At 33.8% G+C, this 21,364-nt stretch overlaps 1 protein-coding gene across 1 annotated transcript in view; it reads right to left on the minus strand.

The window, feature by feature from the left end:
* PXDN (peroxidasin) overlaps window positions 1–21,364 on the minus strand; it is a 158,222-nt gene that overhangs the window by 88,990 nt on the left and 47,868 nt on the right. The window contains exons 2-3 of the mRNA XM_044663613.1: window positions 8,827–8,898; window positions 7,104–7,175 (exon numbers count right to left, since the gene is read on the minus strand). Of these exons, the coding sequence (XP_044519548.1) occupies window positions 7,104–7,175; window positions 8,827–8,898 (144 nt within the window). The remainder of the gene's footprint in view (window positions 1–7,103; window positions 7,176–8,826; window positions 8,899–21,364) is intronic.

The following is a 21,364-nucleotide window of genomic DNA, read 5'->3' on the forward strand; positions in this document are numbered from 1 at the left end:
CATAGCTAGTAAGTGTCTGAAGCTAGATTTGAAATCTTGAAGAATCTTCCTAACTCCAAGCCCAACACTTTGTCCATTTGCCATCTAACTGCCCTAATAAATAACTGATATGGCTAAATGGCACAAGATAGGTGATTTCCATATTTGAATGTACCCATTTTTGATACTGGAATTAATGTGGACAACTCTTTTAGGAACATGTTTTTTTCTAAGATTTCATTTTGCTTTCCAATTAGGTTTCACAGCTATTTTGAGGAAAGCACTACTAATTTCTTTTTTTAAAATACTACCTCTGTGATTTTATTGTTATAGATGTGTCAAACTCCTAGAAGGTGAATCTAATTAAAATGTAACTCAGAAATGTTCAACAAAATAAACAAAAAGCAATATGATGGAAATAACATTAATTTTCAGGGATTAACATGTTACTTCAACCCTTTCATGAAAAATGAATCCTCTCTACAAAAAGCCCAAGAGGTTCTCCATCTCTATATACTCAAATACCCCTTTTAAAGGGGTTATACTATCATTCTACTCTCAAAGAACTTCTATTCTGTGTAAAAAGAGAAAAATTCCCCCCAACTATCAAGGGGAGTGGGAGGGGGGGATTCCTTTAACAGAAATTGTAAATTTCTGGCCAGAAAAAACTCAAGTCAAATATTCCTATCCTTTTTCTTTAATATCTCTTCTCTAGGAGATACGTATACAGAATCCTCAAACCCACATAGGAAAAAAGTATTTCTTAACTGTGTTGTCTACATTTGCAGACAAATGATCAAAAAGATAAATTGTATAACCCTTAAATTTGCAACAGATTAAGGCTATGCTAAGTGAGATATTGTGGCACAGTAGAGAGTTAGCCAATTTCAGTCAGAAATATCTGGATTCTAATGTTGCCTCTAACAATGAGTCTAGACAAGTATTTAATTTTTCACTGTAGAGACAAGTAGGTAGTTCAGTAGATTGAGAGCCAGGTCAGGAATCAGAAGGCACTGGGTTCAAAACTGACCTCAGGTACTTCCTAGCTATGTGACCCTAGGCAAGTCACTTAACCCCCATTGCCTACCCTAGTGATTCCTAAAGTGGGCGCCACTGCCCCCTAGTGGGTGCTGCAGCGATCGAGGGGTGGGGCAGCGGTGATGGCCACAGGTACATTTTGGGGCAGTGAATAACTGTAAGGGGATGGTGATAGTATGTGAGATGGGGCGCTAAGTAATATTTTTTCTGGAAAGGGGGCAGAAGGCCAAAAAAGTTTGGGAACCACTGGCCTAGCCCTTACTGCTCTTCTGCCTTGGAACCAATATACTGAATTGATTTAAAGTAGAAGATAAGGTTTTTTTAAAAAATCTTTCATTGCCCCCTGCACAACTCTAAGACTCTAAGTTATAGAACATGTGTGACCAGAAAAATTTCATCACAAGGCAATCCCCATTCCAATAAAATTACAATTCTGATCTTTTTTTTTATTTTATTTTTTTAGTCCTAAGCACAAGAAATTAAAATAATTCTGGTCAAATCTGACTTTCCTGCAAAAATAATATTATAATAGAACGAAATCCTAATTAATGTCAACTGTTTACAGCAATGACAAAAACTATCTTCAATCAATTATAAATTACACAGTTTAAGTCCTATTTAGTATGAAGTAAAAGGCAAAATAAAATATTAAGAATTTCTCAGGCCAGCAACTAGGTGGCCCAGTTAATTGAAAGTCAAACCTAGAGATGGGAGGTCCTGGGTTAAAATCTATATACTCAGACTCTTCCTAGCTGTGTCTCTCTGGGCAAGTCACTTAGCCCTAATTGTCCTACATTTACCACTCTTCTGGCCTAGAAGCAATACACAGTATTAATTCTAAGAGAAAGAGCATGGGTTTAAAAAAGAGAGAGAGAGAGAGAGAGAACTTTACAGAAGAGAAGAATACACAAGGTAGGAGAAAAGTTGGTTATTGGATTTTTAGGAAGCTAATGGGCCTCAAAGAATAAAAAAAAATCATAAGATTTACACCTAGGAAGAACTGGAGAAATCATCTAGTCCAGAAGTTTCCAATACATGCCAGATCATATGAAGTTCATAACATTCCTAAGTATGACCATGAAAGTGTAAAATAGAATTTTTGAAATATTTAACAAAATAACTACATAGTAAAACATTGATAATGTTAATATGTGGTGTTTTGGAACAAGATATAGCCCAGTGAGATCCTCATATACAGTGTAGTGATCCTCTTCTATTTGAGTCTGACAACACTGATCTAGCCCAAACATTTTATAGACCAGAAAACTGAGATATGAAGACCTTAAAACTGCTTAAAATCAATAGGCAATAGGCATCAAAAGTTAAATGGCTTGCCCAAGGTTCCACACAAAATCAGAAGAGAGTTGAGCTGAGGTTCTGAGACTCTAAATACAGAAGTGCAAGAACTATTAGCTCTTGAACCAAAAGGAATTCACCAGTTGGAATACTGTGAACTATTTATAGCACTTCCAAAATTCAGCTGAATGGGTGTAATAAGCTAAGTAGTTTGTAAGCCCTCAATGCTGTGTCATAAATAATAATATCAGTACTACTGCCAACAATGAATCACTGTTAAGTAAAGGAGTATCTATATATAATTGGGTACAATTTAGTTTATTGGTTCCCAAAGGACTAACTTACAACTCGTCTTAGAAGGAATCAAGAAAAATTCCCAATGGGCCAATTAGTGACATTTTTATTTCCTATAGTTAATAAAATTGAATCATTTTTTTAAAGTTTAGTTTACAATATTTCAGCACTTAAGTTGATCAATATGAATTCATAAACACAAGGGAGGCTTTCTATTCCTAGCAAAAGCAGTGTGATACGGTGAAAAGTGATAAACTTAAGAGTCATGAGACCTGAATTTAATTTTGTGGCTGCACCAATAATTATTACCAATGTGATGTTGAATAAACTGCTTACCCTCTCCTGAGTCTGGGTTTCCTCATATGATAAAAGGCTAAGGTTGGAGTGGATGACCCCTAACTCTACTTTGAGCTTTACGTCTATGATCTCATGAAGGGGAATTCATTCTAAGATTCAACTTCTAAATGTACTTTGGTTCTAGACATATAATATGAGGGGAAAGGTATCCTAAATTTAAAGGTACCTCTTACATCCTTACGCCATATTATCTCACAGAGCTTCTCAAAACATTCCAACAAGATCCAAGGGAAAGGGGATTTTAAGCCACAGAAATTCAAATAACTATTAGACAATGTCCATCATAGTGGCTTCCAATTATTTTGTGATAGGAGCCACTTTGGCGGTCTAGAGAAGCCCATGGAACTCATCTCAGGATTATATTTAATTGCATTAAATAAAATACATAATAAGACTATAAAGAAAATCAAAGGTTAGTGAAAATAGATGCCATTTTTTTCCTCAGCCCAGTTTACAGATCTCCTGAAATCTTTCCACTGTTCTCTTAGGATTCCATGAACACCAGGTAAAGAATGGACCCCATGGTCCATTGGAAAAATTCCAATTAATTTACAACTATTATGCCCTTCTGCATTCCTTTCAATCCTCTTTGAATTGCCCCTTTCTTCCTCTATTTATCTCCCTGAATAATGTCTGCTTTTTATGACCAAAGATCATCATTAATATTATGTATTCTCTTCTTTTCAGGAGAAAGAAAAAGCAAGACTTCTGATTATTTTCAGTGGAAGGGCAAAGAAAGACTGAAGTAGGTAATGGACATGGAAACATGAGAAGGAGAAAAGAACTACTGTTTTAAACCAATCTTCGTTCTAAGATTTAAAGAATTTCCAGGCAAGTATAATATGTTCTGCTTTTGAAAAGACATTAGCTTCATTCTGAGAATTATAAAACATTGGAAGTAAGCTTTGAATTTGTCAGCTGCCTCTGAGAACATAAATGGATGATACAGTTACTCCTAGGCAACATTACACCTTTAAAAGCTTTCCTTAATTCTTCCTCTTTTGCCTCATCAAAGTATGGCTGAGAGTTTACCAACACACCGTCAGGTGTCATTCTAATGCTGGCAGGCCACTTTATGCATCATCCTGAAAATGCATAACTGACCTTTTATAATACATCTGATGATGGATTGTGTATCTTATTCCTGGGGACAAATCTAGATAAGGTCCAAGAGGCTCTTCCTTCCAGGTGTGATAATTAGATTAAGTCTATACTGTCCATCTTTAGATTTAATCACCAAAGGTGAGAGCACTTTCCAATTCTTGGAGGTCCTAATGAATTGGAATCAATGACCACCCCCTACAATTTCTATAAGAAGCATCTATTGTGATTGGACATGCAGGCTAGGGGAAGGCACTGGAAGTGATGCATACGTGACCCCTTTTAAAAGAATGGAATGAGTGAAGCTTCTTCTGGTTAGGTGAAGGGGACCAAAGGGAGCTTTGCTGGTTCGTGACCGAGACTGTTCCACATGGTGAGTTTAAAGACTGAATCTTCCTGAACTTCTATTAAGAAACTTCCTTTTATAGACTCTGTGAATGAAGTTTGCTCCATTCACCTCCAGGCCTCTGGTCCTTTAACATTCGGCTGAGGCTTAAGATCTACCTGGACTAGTCAGTAGGATAGATTCTTATTTCTGTACTTCCTCTCTCTCTTCTCATGTAAATAAACTTCCATAAAAGTCAATTTGACTTGAGATTATTCCTAATTGAGGATTAATAATAGTTCAATCCTGTGGTGTCCACCTTTTAATATATTGAACCTTTAAACCCCTTTTCCCCCTTACACAGGGTAGGCATCAGAATAATCAAATTTTCAACTACAGCAATTCATGGAAACCACCTTCTAAGATATGAAAGGTTGCAATATGTAAAGGGAAGGGATGTACCCACAATGAAATTTAGAGAACAAAAATCTAGAGCTGAATGGAACCTTGAAGATCAATTAATCCATCTCCCTTATTTGACAAATGAAGGAACTGAGACCCACAGAAGTTAAAGTACTTGAACAAAGTCAAGGAAACAACAGAAGAGATTCAAACGTAGGTCCTTTTACTTCAAATTCAATATACCTTCCACTAGAAAACTGGATCCTTCAATTAATATGATACCATGCAATAGTAACTTTGATGTAACTTAACTCACCTTGGAAATTAGCAAGACATGTAAAAGATCATAGAAAAAAGAATGCATTTAGAAAATTATATTTGAATAAATAAGTTAAACTTGAACTCTGATTTAGAATTATCATTGCTGACTTTCAACTATTGAGTGACACTATGCAAAGAATCCATGCAAAGGAAAAAATACAACTATAACTTCTAGCTAAAGGAAAGGAAGGAAAGCTTTTATGGAAATGTGAGATTCAATAAAAAAGATTCAGTTAACTGAAGTAAGAGCTGTTTACATTCTTTTTGGTGGACTAAAAATCAGAACTCTGGCACCAATATGAATAAGGATAAACAAAACATAATGATGATCTCAATCATATGCTATTAATTCTGCATTATAAAGATAAATATGCTACATACTTCTAATCTGCTTTGGGGCCTTAACTTCACCTTCAAAATGTCACCATTTTCTTAATCCTCCCTAATTGAAGTGCCTATTAATTTGAAACAGAAATGCTTTTCCCCTTAGGGGAAAAGAAAGAGAGGAGAGGTTCTGAAAAAGCAAAAGGAAATTCAACAAAAAACAGAAAATGAAATGCAAAAAAAGTTTTTGAAAATAATGAAGATGACTATAAATAAAGATGTACAGCTTATTACCAACATAATTTGACAGAATAATTGGGAAAGAAGTTTGGAACCTATAAATGTATCTGTGTATATGTGTGTATATAAATATATGTGTAAATAAATACATATTTATTAAATATATAAGTCCATATTTATACATTAGCAAATATAGGTTTTATATTTTATGTATTAGTTATATTTATATTATATATTACCTAATGACATATCATACATAAATATATATTTATTGATGTATTATATATTTTCACAAACTTCAGATTAAGAGATATTTAAGTAGAAAATAACCTGCTGGAGCAGTGAGGTATCTCAATGGAGTGAGAACCAGGCCGAGAGATGGAAGGTGCTGGGTTCAAATCTAACATCAGACACTTTTAGCTATGTGACCCTGAAAAAGTCACTTAATTCCCATTGGTAAGCTCTTACTACTATTCTGCCTTGGAATCAATACAAAATATAAGATAAGGGTTAAAAAAAAAAGAAAACAAATTGCCTAAATCTCAAATGTCTATAAATCAGCCCAGTTTTACTTAAGTATTATAAGTTTAAAAAAAACAAACTATAAGCCTATCTTAGTGCTGTCATGTCCAAGACTTCAAAATACTCAATTTAGGAATATATGAACTGAAGGAAATTGCTGTTATCCCAAAGGGTTTGTAAAATGCTTGATAGAACATCTTTTTAAAATTGTTCTATCTATGAATTTAAAACAAGTAGATAAGGATGACTCAAATCCCATTCTGGGAATAGGATCAAACTTTATTTTAAAAAGATGAATCAATCTAAGGCAGCCAATAAAATTAATACACAGACCACTATATACCCAGAAACCTTATATATCTCAAATAAGAGAATAAAACCCATGAATATCAAGTCAGCTATACAGAGGCATGGCATATCCCCAAGAAAAAGAGGGAGGGATATAGAAATAATTGAGCAAATCAGCTCATCTATTTTCATTCCCAAAATTTCCAAATAAAATTTAACATTTTGAAATGGAAACTATTGTTTTCCCATAGTATTCTGATGCAAAATTGAGCATAATACCATGACTAAACAGAACAGTTTTTAGGAAACACTATCACAAAGGAATAGTACTTCTTCTAATGAATATAACTATATAGTATCTAATCTTTATTCAACCTATTTTATAGAAGGTTTTGTATCAAATCACTAAAATCACCTACATAGTATGTATGCTTTAATAGACCATTCTTACATCCTGATATATACTTTAGAAAGCTTCTAAATATAGATCCAAGTTTTTATTACATACTTTCACCTATAGGATTGTACATAGTATATTTAATCTAAAATTTTGTGATTATATAAATAAATCAAAAATTCATCATATAAGTATTTATATTAATGATTAAAAACTTACAGATATTTTAAATTTTCCAAGTCTTCAAAAGATCCACTGGGTATTCTTTTAATTTGGTTGTTGTTAAGAAGTCTGTAAAGAGAAAACAAAAGGGATTATAGTATTTTGTTTTCTTGAGGCAATAAACAATGTGAGCCTTGGAAGAAAATAGCATTAGCCTTCAAAGAAAAGGGGCAGCTTTTAACCTATCAACTTTAACATAGAACCAAAGAATTTTTAACTTAGAAATATGCAACCTCATCACTTTACACAAAATAAGGTCCAAAGAAAGAAAGCAACTTACCAAAGGTCACACTGCTAGATAGTATCAAAGTAAAAAACTAAGGATGAATTTAAAAGAATTTTCCTTCATTCCTAAACAACATGCTCTTAGTAGCAATGCTAAAAGATTTTGCTAACATTCAAATTTTGTTTCCCTAACGTAAACTCATTTCTTTTTTTTTTTTTTAATTTTAAACCCTTAACTTCTGTGTATTGACTTATAGGTGGAAGATTGGTAAAGGTAGGCAATGGGGGTCAAGTGACTTGCCCAGGGTCACACAGCTGGGAAGTGTCTGAGGCTGGATTTGAACCTAGGACCTCCTGTCTCTAGGCCTGGCTCTCAATCCACTGAGCTACCCAGCTGCCCCCAAAATCATTTCTAATGTGTATGACATTCAGCTTACACTGCTTTCTGAGCTCAATAATATCACTTTGCATAAGTGGTCCAGGAGCTCCAACATTCAAAATATGGATGGAGGTAAACTTCCAAAGTTTCAGGCTAAAAGAATAAAAGCTGTGGCAAGTTAATTCAAGCTAGAAAAACTTAAGAGTATAGGGAAATGACAATTTCTCAGTTCCTTCTTTTTTTAAAAGAGGGGAGTGGTTTGGAATAAATGATTGCTAAGGTCCCTTCCACAGCTAGCATTCAGATATTCTAGGCTTCCAGACCAAGCATCAGGCTGTGTGTCTCTCATCTATCTGAAGGTCAGCCAAGCTGCTTCTTCACCAGAACATGATATGGACTATTATCTAATAGTGTTTTTTTTCCCTTGTGGCCAGAACAATCCATGTACTCATATCTTAGAAGGGATTCATTCTATTTCAGTAGAAAAATATACTTGGATCTTTTTAAGGACTGAAGTTGTAGCACTCAAAATTATTAGCAGATTGCCTTTCAATATAAACATCATTAAACATATATACTATGCAATGTTATATATAGTTTTACTGTTATAAAATTAAAAAGGATCAAGTCGAGCCTCATTTCACAGAGGAAACTGAGGTCTAGGCAGGTGGCATGACAGTTCTAGATAAATGGTAGACCAAGAATCCAGACTCTAGACTTGAACCTGAGAAAATGGACATAAAATTTTTAATAAGCCTTAAAATACTATATAAATGTGAACTATTATTAATACTATGATTTCATATACTTCACTGCTTCTTAATATGCATAAAATTTAGAACTAGTTATCTTTTTAAAAAATAAACACTCTTAAGGGCAGCTGGGTGGCTCAGTGAATTGAGAGCTAGGTCTAGAGATGGGAGGTCCTAGATTCAAATATGATCTCAGATATTTCCTACCTGTGTGATCCTGGGCAAGTCACTTGACCCCCATTGCCTAGCCCTTACTACTCTTCTTCCTTGGAATCAATACATGGTATTGATTTTAAGACAGAAGGTATGGGTTTATAAAGAATAAGCATTGTCATTAATTTTTTAAAAAAGAATTTCAACTTACAATGTATTCAAGTTTTTTAGTCGTTTAAATGTTCCAGGCTGGATCTCTCTTATTCTATTAAATCGCAAATCCCTGTGGAAAAACAAGAACATAATTTTTATTTATACTTTCTTTAAAAGTCAGGATGAAATCTGGGAGATTTGCAAATATCACTATCATTCTGCAGTTTCCAAGCATTTTTCACAACAGTGAGGGTGAATTAAAGGTAAACTAATCATACATCTACTGACTAACATTTATAAATGTATGCAAAATATTTTATTACTAATGTCCCTTGTGTCCTCTTTTCTTACAAGTGATCTCAGAACAGCAAAAAATATACCAGCATGGAAAGACCTCCAGGAATTGATGCAGAACAAAATGAGCAGAACCAGAAGAACATTATACACAGAGACTGATGCATTGTGGCACAATCAAATGTAATAGAGTTTTCTACTAGAAGCAATGCAATGACCCAGGACAACCCACAGGAACTTATGAGAAAGAACACTATCCACATCCAGAAAAAGTATTGTGGGAACAGAAATGTAGAAGGAAAAACATATGATTTATCACATGGTTCAATAGGGACATGATTGGGGTATTGGTATTAAAAGATCACTGTAGTACAAATATGAATAACATGGAAATAGGTTTTGAACAATGATATATGTATAACCCTTGGAATTGCTTGTCAGCTCTTGGAGGGGAGAGGAAAGAGAGGAGGGAAAGAACATGAATCATGTAACCCTGGGAAAATATCCTAAATTAATTGATTACCTAATTAATTTTTAAAAAAAGAATTTCAGTGTCCACCACATGCCAGATAAATTAAAGGGAAGAAAATGAATAAAATAAAATAATAAAATAAAATAAAATAATAAAATAAAATAAAATAAAATAAAACTCAGCATACCAGTAAGTCTGAAGAATGGATAATGGCTTGTTGATAGAGAACATGGAGGGGAGTTAACATTATACTGAAAAGGAGGCTCAACCCAAAAGAGTCAAAGCAACTGTGTAAATTGTGCAGCCTCTTCAGATTTCTCAAAGATGTTTTCATTCATCAAACTTTAAGTAAACAGACATTAAGATAAGAAATTTAAGACTTAATCTCTCAGAAATATGAGACAGATTAAGTCAGAAAAAAAGATGCTGTACAGAGTATATGTTATATTATTATTATTACTTTTATTAGCTCCAAACATGAACTTCAAAAAGCTGTATCAGACCATAAAAAACTACCTAAAATCATTGAGTCAAAATATGAAATCGAAGGATAGAGCCTAATGTACTAAAGAGATTACTGTCTGGAAAAACCATAAACTTAACAGCACTTAGGAATGTAATTAATATTCCACAAAAAAAATCAACAAAATTCATTAGCACTAACTTATATGTAGAACAATAACAAGAGGAAATGATAGGAAAATAAGATAAAATACATTCAAAATAACTACAAATATACACAAAATATATGAAATATCATTTGTCAGGACTTGTAGAAATCCAAATATAAAAAGTCTTTAAAATAAGGGAAGATAAACAGCACTCCTTGCTGAGCCAATGACCATACAATAACAATGGCAATATCACCAAAATTAATTTCTATATTTAGTGTTACACTAGTCAAAGTACCAAAAAGATATGTTGTTGAGTGAGGAAAAATGAAAAGATTCAATTTAATGAAAACACACTTTTCAAAAAATGACTAAAAGGGAGCTGATAATATAAATAAGGAGATTAGTAAGAGAACACTTAATAAACACCTTGATAAATTAAAGTTACATGACCCAAAGGTACTTGCCTACTAAAAGAACTAGAAAACATGACTGCTAAGCCACTGTGTTATTCAAAATATCATGGAAACCAGAAGTACTATAAAATTGGAAAAGGTTAAATGTTTTCCCTATTTAAAAAAATAGAATAAAAGCGTGAATTTTTTTATGGAGCATGTAAAAAAATCTTTCTTTAATAAATTAATTAATTTTACTTAATTAATTCATTTGGAGTATTTTTCCATGGTTACATGAATCATGTTCTTTCCCTCCCCTCCTCCACCCCCTACCCATAGCCAATAAGCAATTCCATTGTTTTACATGTCATTGATTAAGAGCTATTTCCATATTATTAATATTTGCATTAGGGTGATGCCTTGGAGTCTACATCCCCAATCATATCTCTATTGAACCATGTGATCAAGCAGTTTGCTTTTCTTTTGTGTTTCTACTCCCACAATTATTTCTCTGGATGTGGATAGTGTTCTTTCTCATAAGTCCAATTGTCCCACATTGTATCTGTCTCTGTGTATAAAGTTCTCCTGGTTCTGCTCCTTTCACTCTGCATCAATTCCTGGAGGTCATTCCAGTTCACATGGAATTCCTATGAGCTTGGATTTAATATCTAGAAAATTACTAAAACATCATTAAATAGATGGTTAGTGAACATCTAGTAAAGTGAGCAATAATCACAAAGAATGAGGATGGATTCAGAAAAATAAATCATGCCAAGTAAACCTTATTTATTTCATTCTTTTTTTTTAAGTTACTAAATGGTAGGTGATAGGACTGCTATAAATACGGTTGACCTCCATTTTGACAAAGCACAGATAAAGCACCTCATGCTACTGGTGTGGAAAAATGGGAAAGCCCTGTATTAGGCAATAGTAAAATTAAATGGATTTGGAACTAATTGAATGAGTAGTCATTAATAGTTCTAGGACAACTTGGCAGTCCTCCAAACAAATGTGGAATGGTCTTGGGATCTGTACTTGACCTGTGCTGTATAATATTATTTCCAATGCCTTTCACATTTTTTGAATTTGCAGATTACCAAAAAATTTAGCAGGAAAGCTTACAAAATGGACTGAAACATGTAAGGTGAAATTTAATAGAGATCAGTGAACATTTCTTAAAGTACTTACTAAGTGTATCAAATCTTGTGCAAGAATATGGAGATAAAGACAAAAGTATAACAATTCTTGTCTTCCATAAGCTTACATTCTATTGGGAAAAAATATTTATGCGTAGAAGTGAAATCTTATACTTGGATTCAATATTCCAGTTTACATATAAAAGTTGGGGAGGGAGGGTAAGTTGCACAATAAGACAGCAGTTTATCTAAAAAGATGTTATTTATATTGTCTTGCAAACTCCATGAGTCAACAATGGCAAAAATGATCATCAAAAAAAGCAAGTACAATCTTGAATTAAGAGGTACAAGAATGACAAGATAATAATACCACTTTCCTCAGCCCTCTTCAGACCCTATCTGGAATAGTTAATTCAGTTTCTATAATGCCATTCTAGGAAAGATACTAATAAGCTAGGGAGGATGCAGGCAAGGGCAATCATAAAGTGAAGGAAGTTGAAACCATTCCAAGGGAGTATCAATAAATGAATGGGGAACATTTAGCATGGAGAAAACAGAGAGTCAACATGACACACTGGAAAGAAAACAAATTGTCAGTGTTAGATACCTGGAGTTCAAAGCCTATTCACACTAGAGGAGTGACCTTGGCCGATTCATTTGACTTTTAGGGGGCCACAGTTCCTCACTTGTGGATTAAGGTATGGGGTGTAAGAAATCATCTCTACATTCCTTTCCAGATACAAATCTATTCTCACCTATAATACAATAGCTGAATTTTAGGGGCAGCCAAATAGAAACAGCATCAGACTTGTTCTTTTGGGGCCCCTCAGGCAGAACAGGGAGAAACATAAATGGAAATTACAAAGACAAATTTAGGCTTGATTTAAGGAAAAAAAATCCTAAAATCAGAGGTATTCCAAAGTAGAATGAACTGTCCTGGGATGGAAATGAATTCTTTCTCATCAGAAATTCTTCAAGCAATATTCAGATGACCATTAGTTGGATGGGGAGATTATTTTTCAGTTATAAGTTGGGCCATATTGTCACTGGGTTTTCTACCAACTCTAAAATTCTGAGCTTCATTGTTTTTGTGATAGCATCAAAGGAGAGGGACCTCTAACATTCCTTCAAGCTCTAAAACTCTTTGTCTGTGGTATCTCCATTTCTTGGAAATCTCATCTTTCAGACTGTGAAATTGAGCTGATTTAATTACACATAATTACAGGAAGCATTAGACGTTCAAAAATATAACAAAAAGCTCTATGTACCATTATTAATTCACACTACAAAAAACAATGGGAGTCTTGCTATTACTGAAGCATATGAAAATAACATTGAAAGCCAAAATCTAACCTAGTAACTTTTTCAATAATATTTGGCAGGCTTAAGAACCAATTCACATTTTATAATATTTGTTATTACTTTTGTAATGAATACATTTTAAGAACTAAAAAAATAAACACTCAAAATAACTCACTGAGTTGCTTTTCAGGAATTATATTACTATTTTTAAACTTTGAGGAAAGCAATATAGTTGCTTCCAACACTAATTTATTTTCAGCTGCTACTATGAGACCATTTTAATGCATAGTAACAAACTGACAAGTTAACAAATTTTATTGAATAAACATACAACCTAGTTAATTTTTTTTAACCCATAACTTTTGTTTATTGGCTCCCTGGTGGAAGAGTGTTAAAGGTGAGCAATGGGAGTCAAGTGACTTGCCCAGGGTCACACAGCTGGGAAGTGTCTGAGGCTGGATTTGAACCTAGGACCTCCCGTCTCTAGGCCTGACTCTCAATCCACTGCGCTACCCAGCTGCCCCCTCAACCTAGTTAATTTTTAATAACTTCTAAGAAGTGTTTTTGCCAGTGTATAGAATCAGTAACATTGGTACAAAAAGCATTAAATTGATCAGTTGCCTAAAAGGATATTTTTAATTCTTTCAGCAAAAAAAAAAATCTTTCTAATTATAAGAAGAATAAAAGATTGTAGCCTTCATACTTAAAATAGCTTTATAATATCAACATGCATTAACTTCTTCCACTTTGTGAAACTTCAATTAGGGAAAAGAGAAATGCATCAACTTGTGATTTCTAATTTCTACTAATCAAATGTCCAAAGACCTGAGCTTCTAGTCTCAACTTTGCTACTAACTGAAGAAGCAACATGGTACAATAGAAATAATGTAGATTTGGGGTCAACGAACTGTAGTTTGAATCTCAGCCCAATGGCTTACAACCTAAGTGACCTTGAACAAGTTATTTAATTTCTCTTGGTCTCAGTTTTCTCATATGTAAAATTGAGGGATTGTAGTATAGGCCCTTTGAAATCCCTCTCCTTCCATACCTATGATTCTGCTATCCTAAAGCATTGGATGACTTTAAGGATTTCTTCCAACTTTAAATCCATAGTTCCTACAATCTGGCCTTGTGAGCTCATACAAGTGACTTCTCTCTGGGCCTCAAGTTTTTAATGTATCACACAGAAAGTTTGGAAAAGATCAAGGGGTGAAGGAGGCCTAATCTCTCTCTTTTTTTCTCATCAAAGGTGAAGGCTATGAACTCTTTAATAATATTTAATAGGATATTATAAAATAAATGTTTTGCAAAGGAAGCTAATTATATATTTAAATAAATTATTGAATTTAAAAAGAAAAAAGGTCAATGATCTAAGGGTAAGAATATTTTAGTTTGATCATAGTATAGAAGGAACTTCAGAGTAATCAAATCTCTAAAATCCTTTTCTTAAGATAACTTTTCATTTCATTTTTAATAGTTCATTGTACTAAGAAAAAAATTGGCTAGTAAAAAAATTTTGAGGAATGACGATGAAAAAAAATTCTCAGGGACAGAAATAATATTTACCAGTTGCAACACAAAACCATCTTTTTTTCTTCAAAATTAAACAGATGAATCATGACAAGTCAAGTTACCAAATAAGTAGTTAAGCTGGGAAGGACCCTCTAGGCACATTGGAATTTTTAGTCTATCTCTTAAATGGGATTCAGATAACAAGCCTTGACAGGTATAAGGAAAGAAGGTTTTCAATGGGCTGTCTGTCTAGAAAAGACAATAGTTAAGTAGTATACATATATCAAGTAGATAAGAAAGGAGAAAGGATGCTACTCTTATGACAACACAGAACTATTTATTTCAAGTGATGGTGTGTCTGACACTGTCAACAGATATGTGATTTTTAAAAAGGAAATTCACTGTGAGTTGTAATCACTTATGAAGAAAACGAGTAAATATTATCCAGCTTTAAAGGCAATTAAATGCATCAAACTAGAAAAAGACAATGGCAGAAAAAAGCTTAAAGAGAAGGAATTTTTAAGTATCTGAAAAAATTGGTTAAATATTATTTGAGGATTGTCTGAAAATACTAATTCCAAAATAAAATTGAATTTATGTTTTGTATGTATGAACGAAGAACTAAGTCTGACCAGATGATAACTGCCAAAAAGGAAACAAGAAGGAGGTGGGAAAGATGACCTCACAATTATAAAAAATTTGGGGGAGAAAAGTTTAGGGAGATTCACTTCACAGTAAGGTAAACTTCCAAGTCTCAGGGAGGGTATATGTTGATAATTATTAGGTTTGCAGAAGAAAAAGGCCCCTTGGACGGTGACAGATCAAGGCAAAGAAAACCTCTTGTAGAGAGAGATGTGAAAAAAGAGGTGAGATAGAATGACATTTTCTTGAATATTACAAGTTGAATGTGGGCTTGGGTACACCTTAGTATAATGCCTAGCAAATAACAGATGCTTAATAAATGTTGATTGTTTGATAGGATAGGGGGCATTATTATACCACCCAACCCATTACAGAAGTGACAGGACTGGTATGTACAGTTATGTGGCACTTCACTAAGCCTGAGAAAAAGTGTCTAGTATCCATGTAGGGTTGGTGATGTTCCTCATAATGACCCCAGAAATAACTTGGAACAGAGACCTAGCTGAGGGACTACAAAATGTCCAGCTAAGAGAAAGCTAATATTCTTTGAGACCATGGCCCCAAAGTAATCAACATCAAAGGAGAGTCAGAAAATGAGCAACAGGGGATAATAAAGAAGAAAGATAGAAATTACCAAAGATCTCAGGAAGAAAATTCAATTGAAGACCTCAAGCATAAGCAGATAAACTAATAATAAGATGTTAATAGCAAAAGAGAATATGGTCTTTAAACTAGGTAAAAGATTCCAGACATCCAAGAATAGAGTAAGACAAAATTAATCAACACCTGATGAGACAGAGGACCTCTGCAGACTCCCACGAGAATATAAGGTTCCATGGTTTAATTAATAAATAAGAATTAGGAAAGCAGAATTAATGGCCTACAGAGCAGAAATATTTGGCAGAATAAAAAAATTTGAATCCACAGTTCTAAGTTTCATACAAAAAAAGAAGATAACTTATTGGAAATTTAAAAAAAAAAGAAGAGGATGATTTGAAAGAACAAAAAACAATAACATTAAAGGAAAGCATGATCTCCACACAAGCAAAATATACTGACCTTGAAGATGCAATGCATAGAGACAACTGAAGGATTATAGGGCTCCCAGAAGAACACAATTTTAAAAAAAGATTGTGGTTTGGCTCACTAAGAAGATGGTAATTCCATCAACAGGAATACTGAAGATGGCATGAGGGACAAGTTTTGGGAGGTAAGATGGTGATAATGGCAAAGTTTTGGCACAATTTTTTTAGAGTCCAAAGAATATTAAAAGAAAATAGGCTGGTCACTTGGAAAGGATTAATATATGACAAATGAATAGTCGGTGGATAAATGGATAGTACTCTTGCAATATGGGGAGAAAATAAATGAAATATCCAGCATGTTGATTAACCCCCACTGGAGAACTTCTGAGATAATATGGATGAGTCAACCAGAATATATAGGCACAAATGGGTACTCCTTTTCATCTTTGCAAGGAACTCTTGAATCAAAAAGATAACTCCTATTTTTGTATTCTTTTGAATTGTCAAAAGCATTTGGGCCTTTGTTAAATTAAATATCTCACCATAAATTAGAGAAATTGTATGGACTTAAGAATATATTTCATTGTGGCAAAATTGGTACACTAATGCATTGTTGGTGGAATTGTGAACTGATCCAATCATTCTGGAGAACAATTTGGAATTATGCCTAAAGGGCTATAAAACTGTTCATACCCTTTGATCCTGTAATAACACCACTGGGTCTGTATTCTAAAGACATCATAAAAAAGGGGAAATTACCTACTTGTACAAAAATATTTATAGCAGTGCTTTTTTATAATGGCAAAGAATTAGGAACTGGGGGAATGTCCATCGACTGGGAAATGGCTGAACAAATTGTGGTACATTTTGGAGATGGAATACTGTCATGATATAAGAAATGATAAGCAAGATGATTTCAGAAAAATCTGGAAAGATCTGTGGGAACTGATGCAGACAGAAATAAACAGAACTGGGAGAACATTGTACACAATTCAGTGGTACCTTTACACATGAGTTTAATTCATTCCATGGCCCAGCTGGTAGCTCCATTTGCTTGTATATCAAATTTAATTTCCCCATTTAAATGAATGGAAATGTAATTAATCCATTCTGGCCCCCCCAAAAAAAACACATGAATTTTTGTTTTATATGCTTTTAAATATAAAATGTACTTTATAAATAACAAATAAATGTATTTATCGATAATAAGAAAGAATGTAAAGAAATAGACTTGCTTATGAAATGATATTTACCTTCAAGGTCAGGCAAACATGTTTGCAGAGAAAGTTTTCATTTCATGTGCTATTGCTTAACATAACTTACTCTCTCTACACTTAACACTATATAAATGCAAAACTGACCTTACATATTACTTATGATATATAACTTTATTGCTAAACTTAATTGCTATTTTTTTACTTTAATTATCATCATTTTCTTCATTGAATTTTGGCTGTTTTGCCACACTTTCCTTGATTTCACTTCGAAGCTATTTCAACAAAAACCTTTCCATGGAAGTTTATTTCTTCCTCCCTTTCAGAAAATTTGGATAGCATGTGAAACAAGTGTCATTACACAGCTCCAACCCACGATCTGTTGCAACTTTTTCTAGTTGTGTCTTTTCAATAAACTTTAATTTTTTCCCAAATCCTCAACATTTCCTTAATCTCACTTGTAAGGATTACCTCATCTACCTCAGGCTCCTCCCCATAATTTCCTGCAAAACCACCATCTGCTGCTGCTGCTGTTGCTATAACTCCTTCAATTACTTCATCATCAGGATCCAAGGTTAAAAGTTAAGAAATTTGCCCAAAAAACTGATAATAACAACAACAATAAAGAGGAAAGCAAAAGCAATTCAATACAGATGCTTGCATGGCCAGATAAACACTGAACTAAATAAGACAGCCTTGTGTAACTTGTGAAATAAAAAGTTCAGCAGGCTATCTAATGGAGGGTGGCAGAAGCTTGTGATTCAAATATCTGCTTGTGACTTAAAGCAAAAAATTGCTATCATGACTGCTCTATCTCAAATCACTCGTGACTCAAGGTGCTCGTGTATCAAGGTACCACTGCAATAGCAATATTGTAAGATGATTATCTGTGAAAACTTGGCTACTCCCAGCAATGCAATGATCTGGAATAATCCTGTAAGACTTATGATGGAGAATGCTATCCATCTCCAGAGAAAGAACTGTTGGAGTCATCTTTCACATCTTTCATAGTATTTATGGATTTATTTTGGGATTTTGGCTATGAGTGTGCTCTTACAACAATTATCCATATGGAAGTGTGTTTTACAAGACAAGCTTAACCACAACATATCCCAGAGCAACTCTCCAATATTCCACTCTACAGGCAATTGCTTATCTGAGTGAATGTAGAGATATAACAGGAGTTCTCCCACAATAATGAAATTGCATAAAGACAAAAAATAGGGAAGGAAAAATTTTTAATTAAAAAAAATTTTTAATAGGGAGGAGGACCCTTCACAAAAACTCCCTCATTTCCATGACTCTTACACATAATTTCATTAAAGACATAGAATATATTTTCAATCTATGTAAAAAAATTAAACAAGAATAACAAATATTTGAGATTAAAATGCTTAATGCCTCAATTTTCTAGCGAATACTTCACTTTCCTACACTGGTCTTCATGACCATTTTTCTTTTTAGCTAGCATAAGACCAAAGAATGTAATCTGAACTCAAATAATCACTAAAACAGAGGCATTTAATAGATAAAACAATCAGCTTTGTCATATACAACATGGGGGAACATGTACAATCTCTGGCAGCGAAAGCTGGAATGAATGGGAGTTTCTTTCTCCTAATGCTATCTGCAGAATTTTGGAGCTGAGTAAATCAGGGAGCTCATGTTTGCTTTGGACAGTCTCTTTGTTCTTGCATTAGAAAATGCCTGGAGTCATTGTATGTATACGTGTGCCAAGATTTAGAAATGAGGCATAATCTCCCATCCTTTGTTTTTGCCATTGTCTTGCTCCAAGAGAATTAGCACAAAATACTTCTTAATACATAGTGGTATGCTTTTAGCTGACAAAGGAAGCTCATTTTTATCATAGAATCCCAGAGTCAGAAGGAACCTCAGAGGAGATCTAATCCATTCCATATCCAAAAGAAAGATGCCCAGCACATAGGGATTCAGCATTTGAAGCAAATACCAGAAAGGAAAATTAAGCATCTCCTGAGAAAGTCCATTGCACTAATGAATAGTTCTAGTTGTTAGCCTAAATTTGTCTCTTTGTGACTTCTAATTATTGTTCCTATTTCTGCCTTCTAGGACCAAGAAAAACAAGTCTAATCTCTCTTTTACATGATAACCTTTCAAATACTTTAATATAGCTCTCAGAGAGCCCCTAAGTATTTTCTTCTTGATCATAAACAACCCAGAATCTTCAATGAATCCACATAGCATATGGATTCAAAGTTCCTCACCATCCTACATGCTCTATACTAGATATTCTATGTGTCACCAGAAATAGCCTTCCTAAACTCTGGCACCCAGAACTGACCAACAATACTCAAGCGTGCTCTGATAAAGGACATAGTATAAACTATAGCCCAAAAACTGACTTTTTTTCTGCAATCCAAGATCTCATTAGACTTGTTTATTTTGGGGGAGAAGGGATATTGTCACATCATATTTTTGACATAGTATACTTTCAGTTCGCCTTTTCCAAATAAACTATTAACCCTACATCCTCTATTTTGTATTTCTGAACTTTATATTTTGAAATCAAATACAAGAAAATAAATTGACTCCCACCAAATTTATTAGATCCGGCTCAATGCTTCAATTTGTCAAGATCCTTTTGGATCTGACTCTGTAACTTCATGTGTTAAATTATTCCTCCAAACTATGTGACATCTGCAAATTTCATGAGCTATGCCTTTACTGAGTAATCAATAAAAATATTAAATAGTGCAGGACCAAGCCTATATCCCTGGGGCATGCCATTAGTGTTCTCCTTTTAAGATGACATTGAATAATTAACAATTATTATTTGGTAGTCCAAAACCCAACCAAATCTTTTCCTTTTCTTTTTTACATTAACAGAATTTATCCATAAATGTCTCAGCCCCTCCTGCCACCAATACCCCCTTCTCACATCACAGGAAGCATCATCTGGGATTCAGACATGTTCATAAAAATAATGTCTTACATGATTCCATTTTTCAATTCACTCTCTGGAGGTAACATTCACAATTTATTCTTCAAGCATTAAGTCTGTAACTGTATATGTTCTCTTGATTCTACTCATTTTGCTGTTCATAATTCTGGTTGTTTTTTTTTAAATTAGCCTGTTCTTTGTTTCTTATGACGCAGTAATATTCCATCACAATCACATACCACAAACTGTTTAGCCATTCTCCAACTTCTGGGCATTCTCTCAATTTCTAGTTCTTTTCTACCACAAAGAGAGCTGCTATAAATGTTTTGGAACATGTAGGTTCTTTTCCTTTTTCCCTCATCTCCTTGTGAAACAAACCCAGCAATAATATTGCTGGGTCAAAGTGTATACAGTTTTATAACACTATGGGTATAATTCCAAATTGCTCTCCAAAATGGCTGGATTAGTTCACACCTCCAACCAACAGTGTATTAGTGTCCCCGTTTTTCCACATCTTTTCCAAAATGATCATATGACATACTTTATCAAATGTTTTCATAAAATCAAGGTAAACTATAGCCTTCTCCTATCTACTAATGTAGTAACTCAGGCAAAATAAATCAACAAAAGTTATTCTGGAATGACTTGTTTGTTACCATTTCCTTCTGCTAACCAGCTCTTTAATTAACCATTCTAGAAATTTTCAGCAAAGTCAAGCATGAGACCTAAAAGTCTGTAGCCTTAGTGATACCAGGATCAACTCCATACCATAATGAGACAATTCTGTAGAGAATTCTCTCTTGGATTAAACTAGTTTTTATGAATCTGGGTAATTCTGATTCATTAGTTCCTGATTCTGCCTGCTAAAGCTACCAGCAAATAAATATAATCTCTCACCTTAAAGTACTTCAAATGTTGAAGATTTATACCAACCTAAACTACCTTATCTTGTATCTATTCTGTATATATTTGTATATGTAAATGTCTCCTATCATAGCATTTAAACTCTTTAAGAACAAGGACCATGTTATTTCTGTTGCTGTATCCCCAGAGGATAATATAGTGCTTGGTAC

Source organism: Gracilinanus agilis, chromosome 2, assembly GCF_016433145.1.
Source record: "Gracilinanus agilis isolate LMUSP501 chromosome 2, AgileGrace, whole genome shotgun sequence".
In the NCBI taxonomy this organism is placed as follows: Eukaryota; Metazoa; Chordata; class Mammalia; order Didelphimorphia; family Didelphidae; genus Gracilinanus; species Gracilinanus agilis.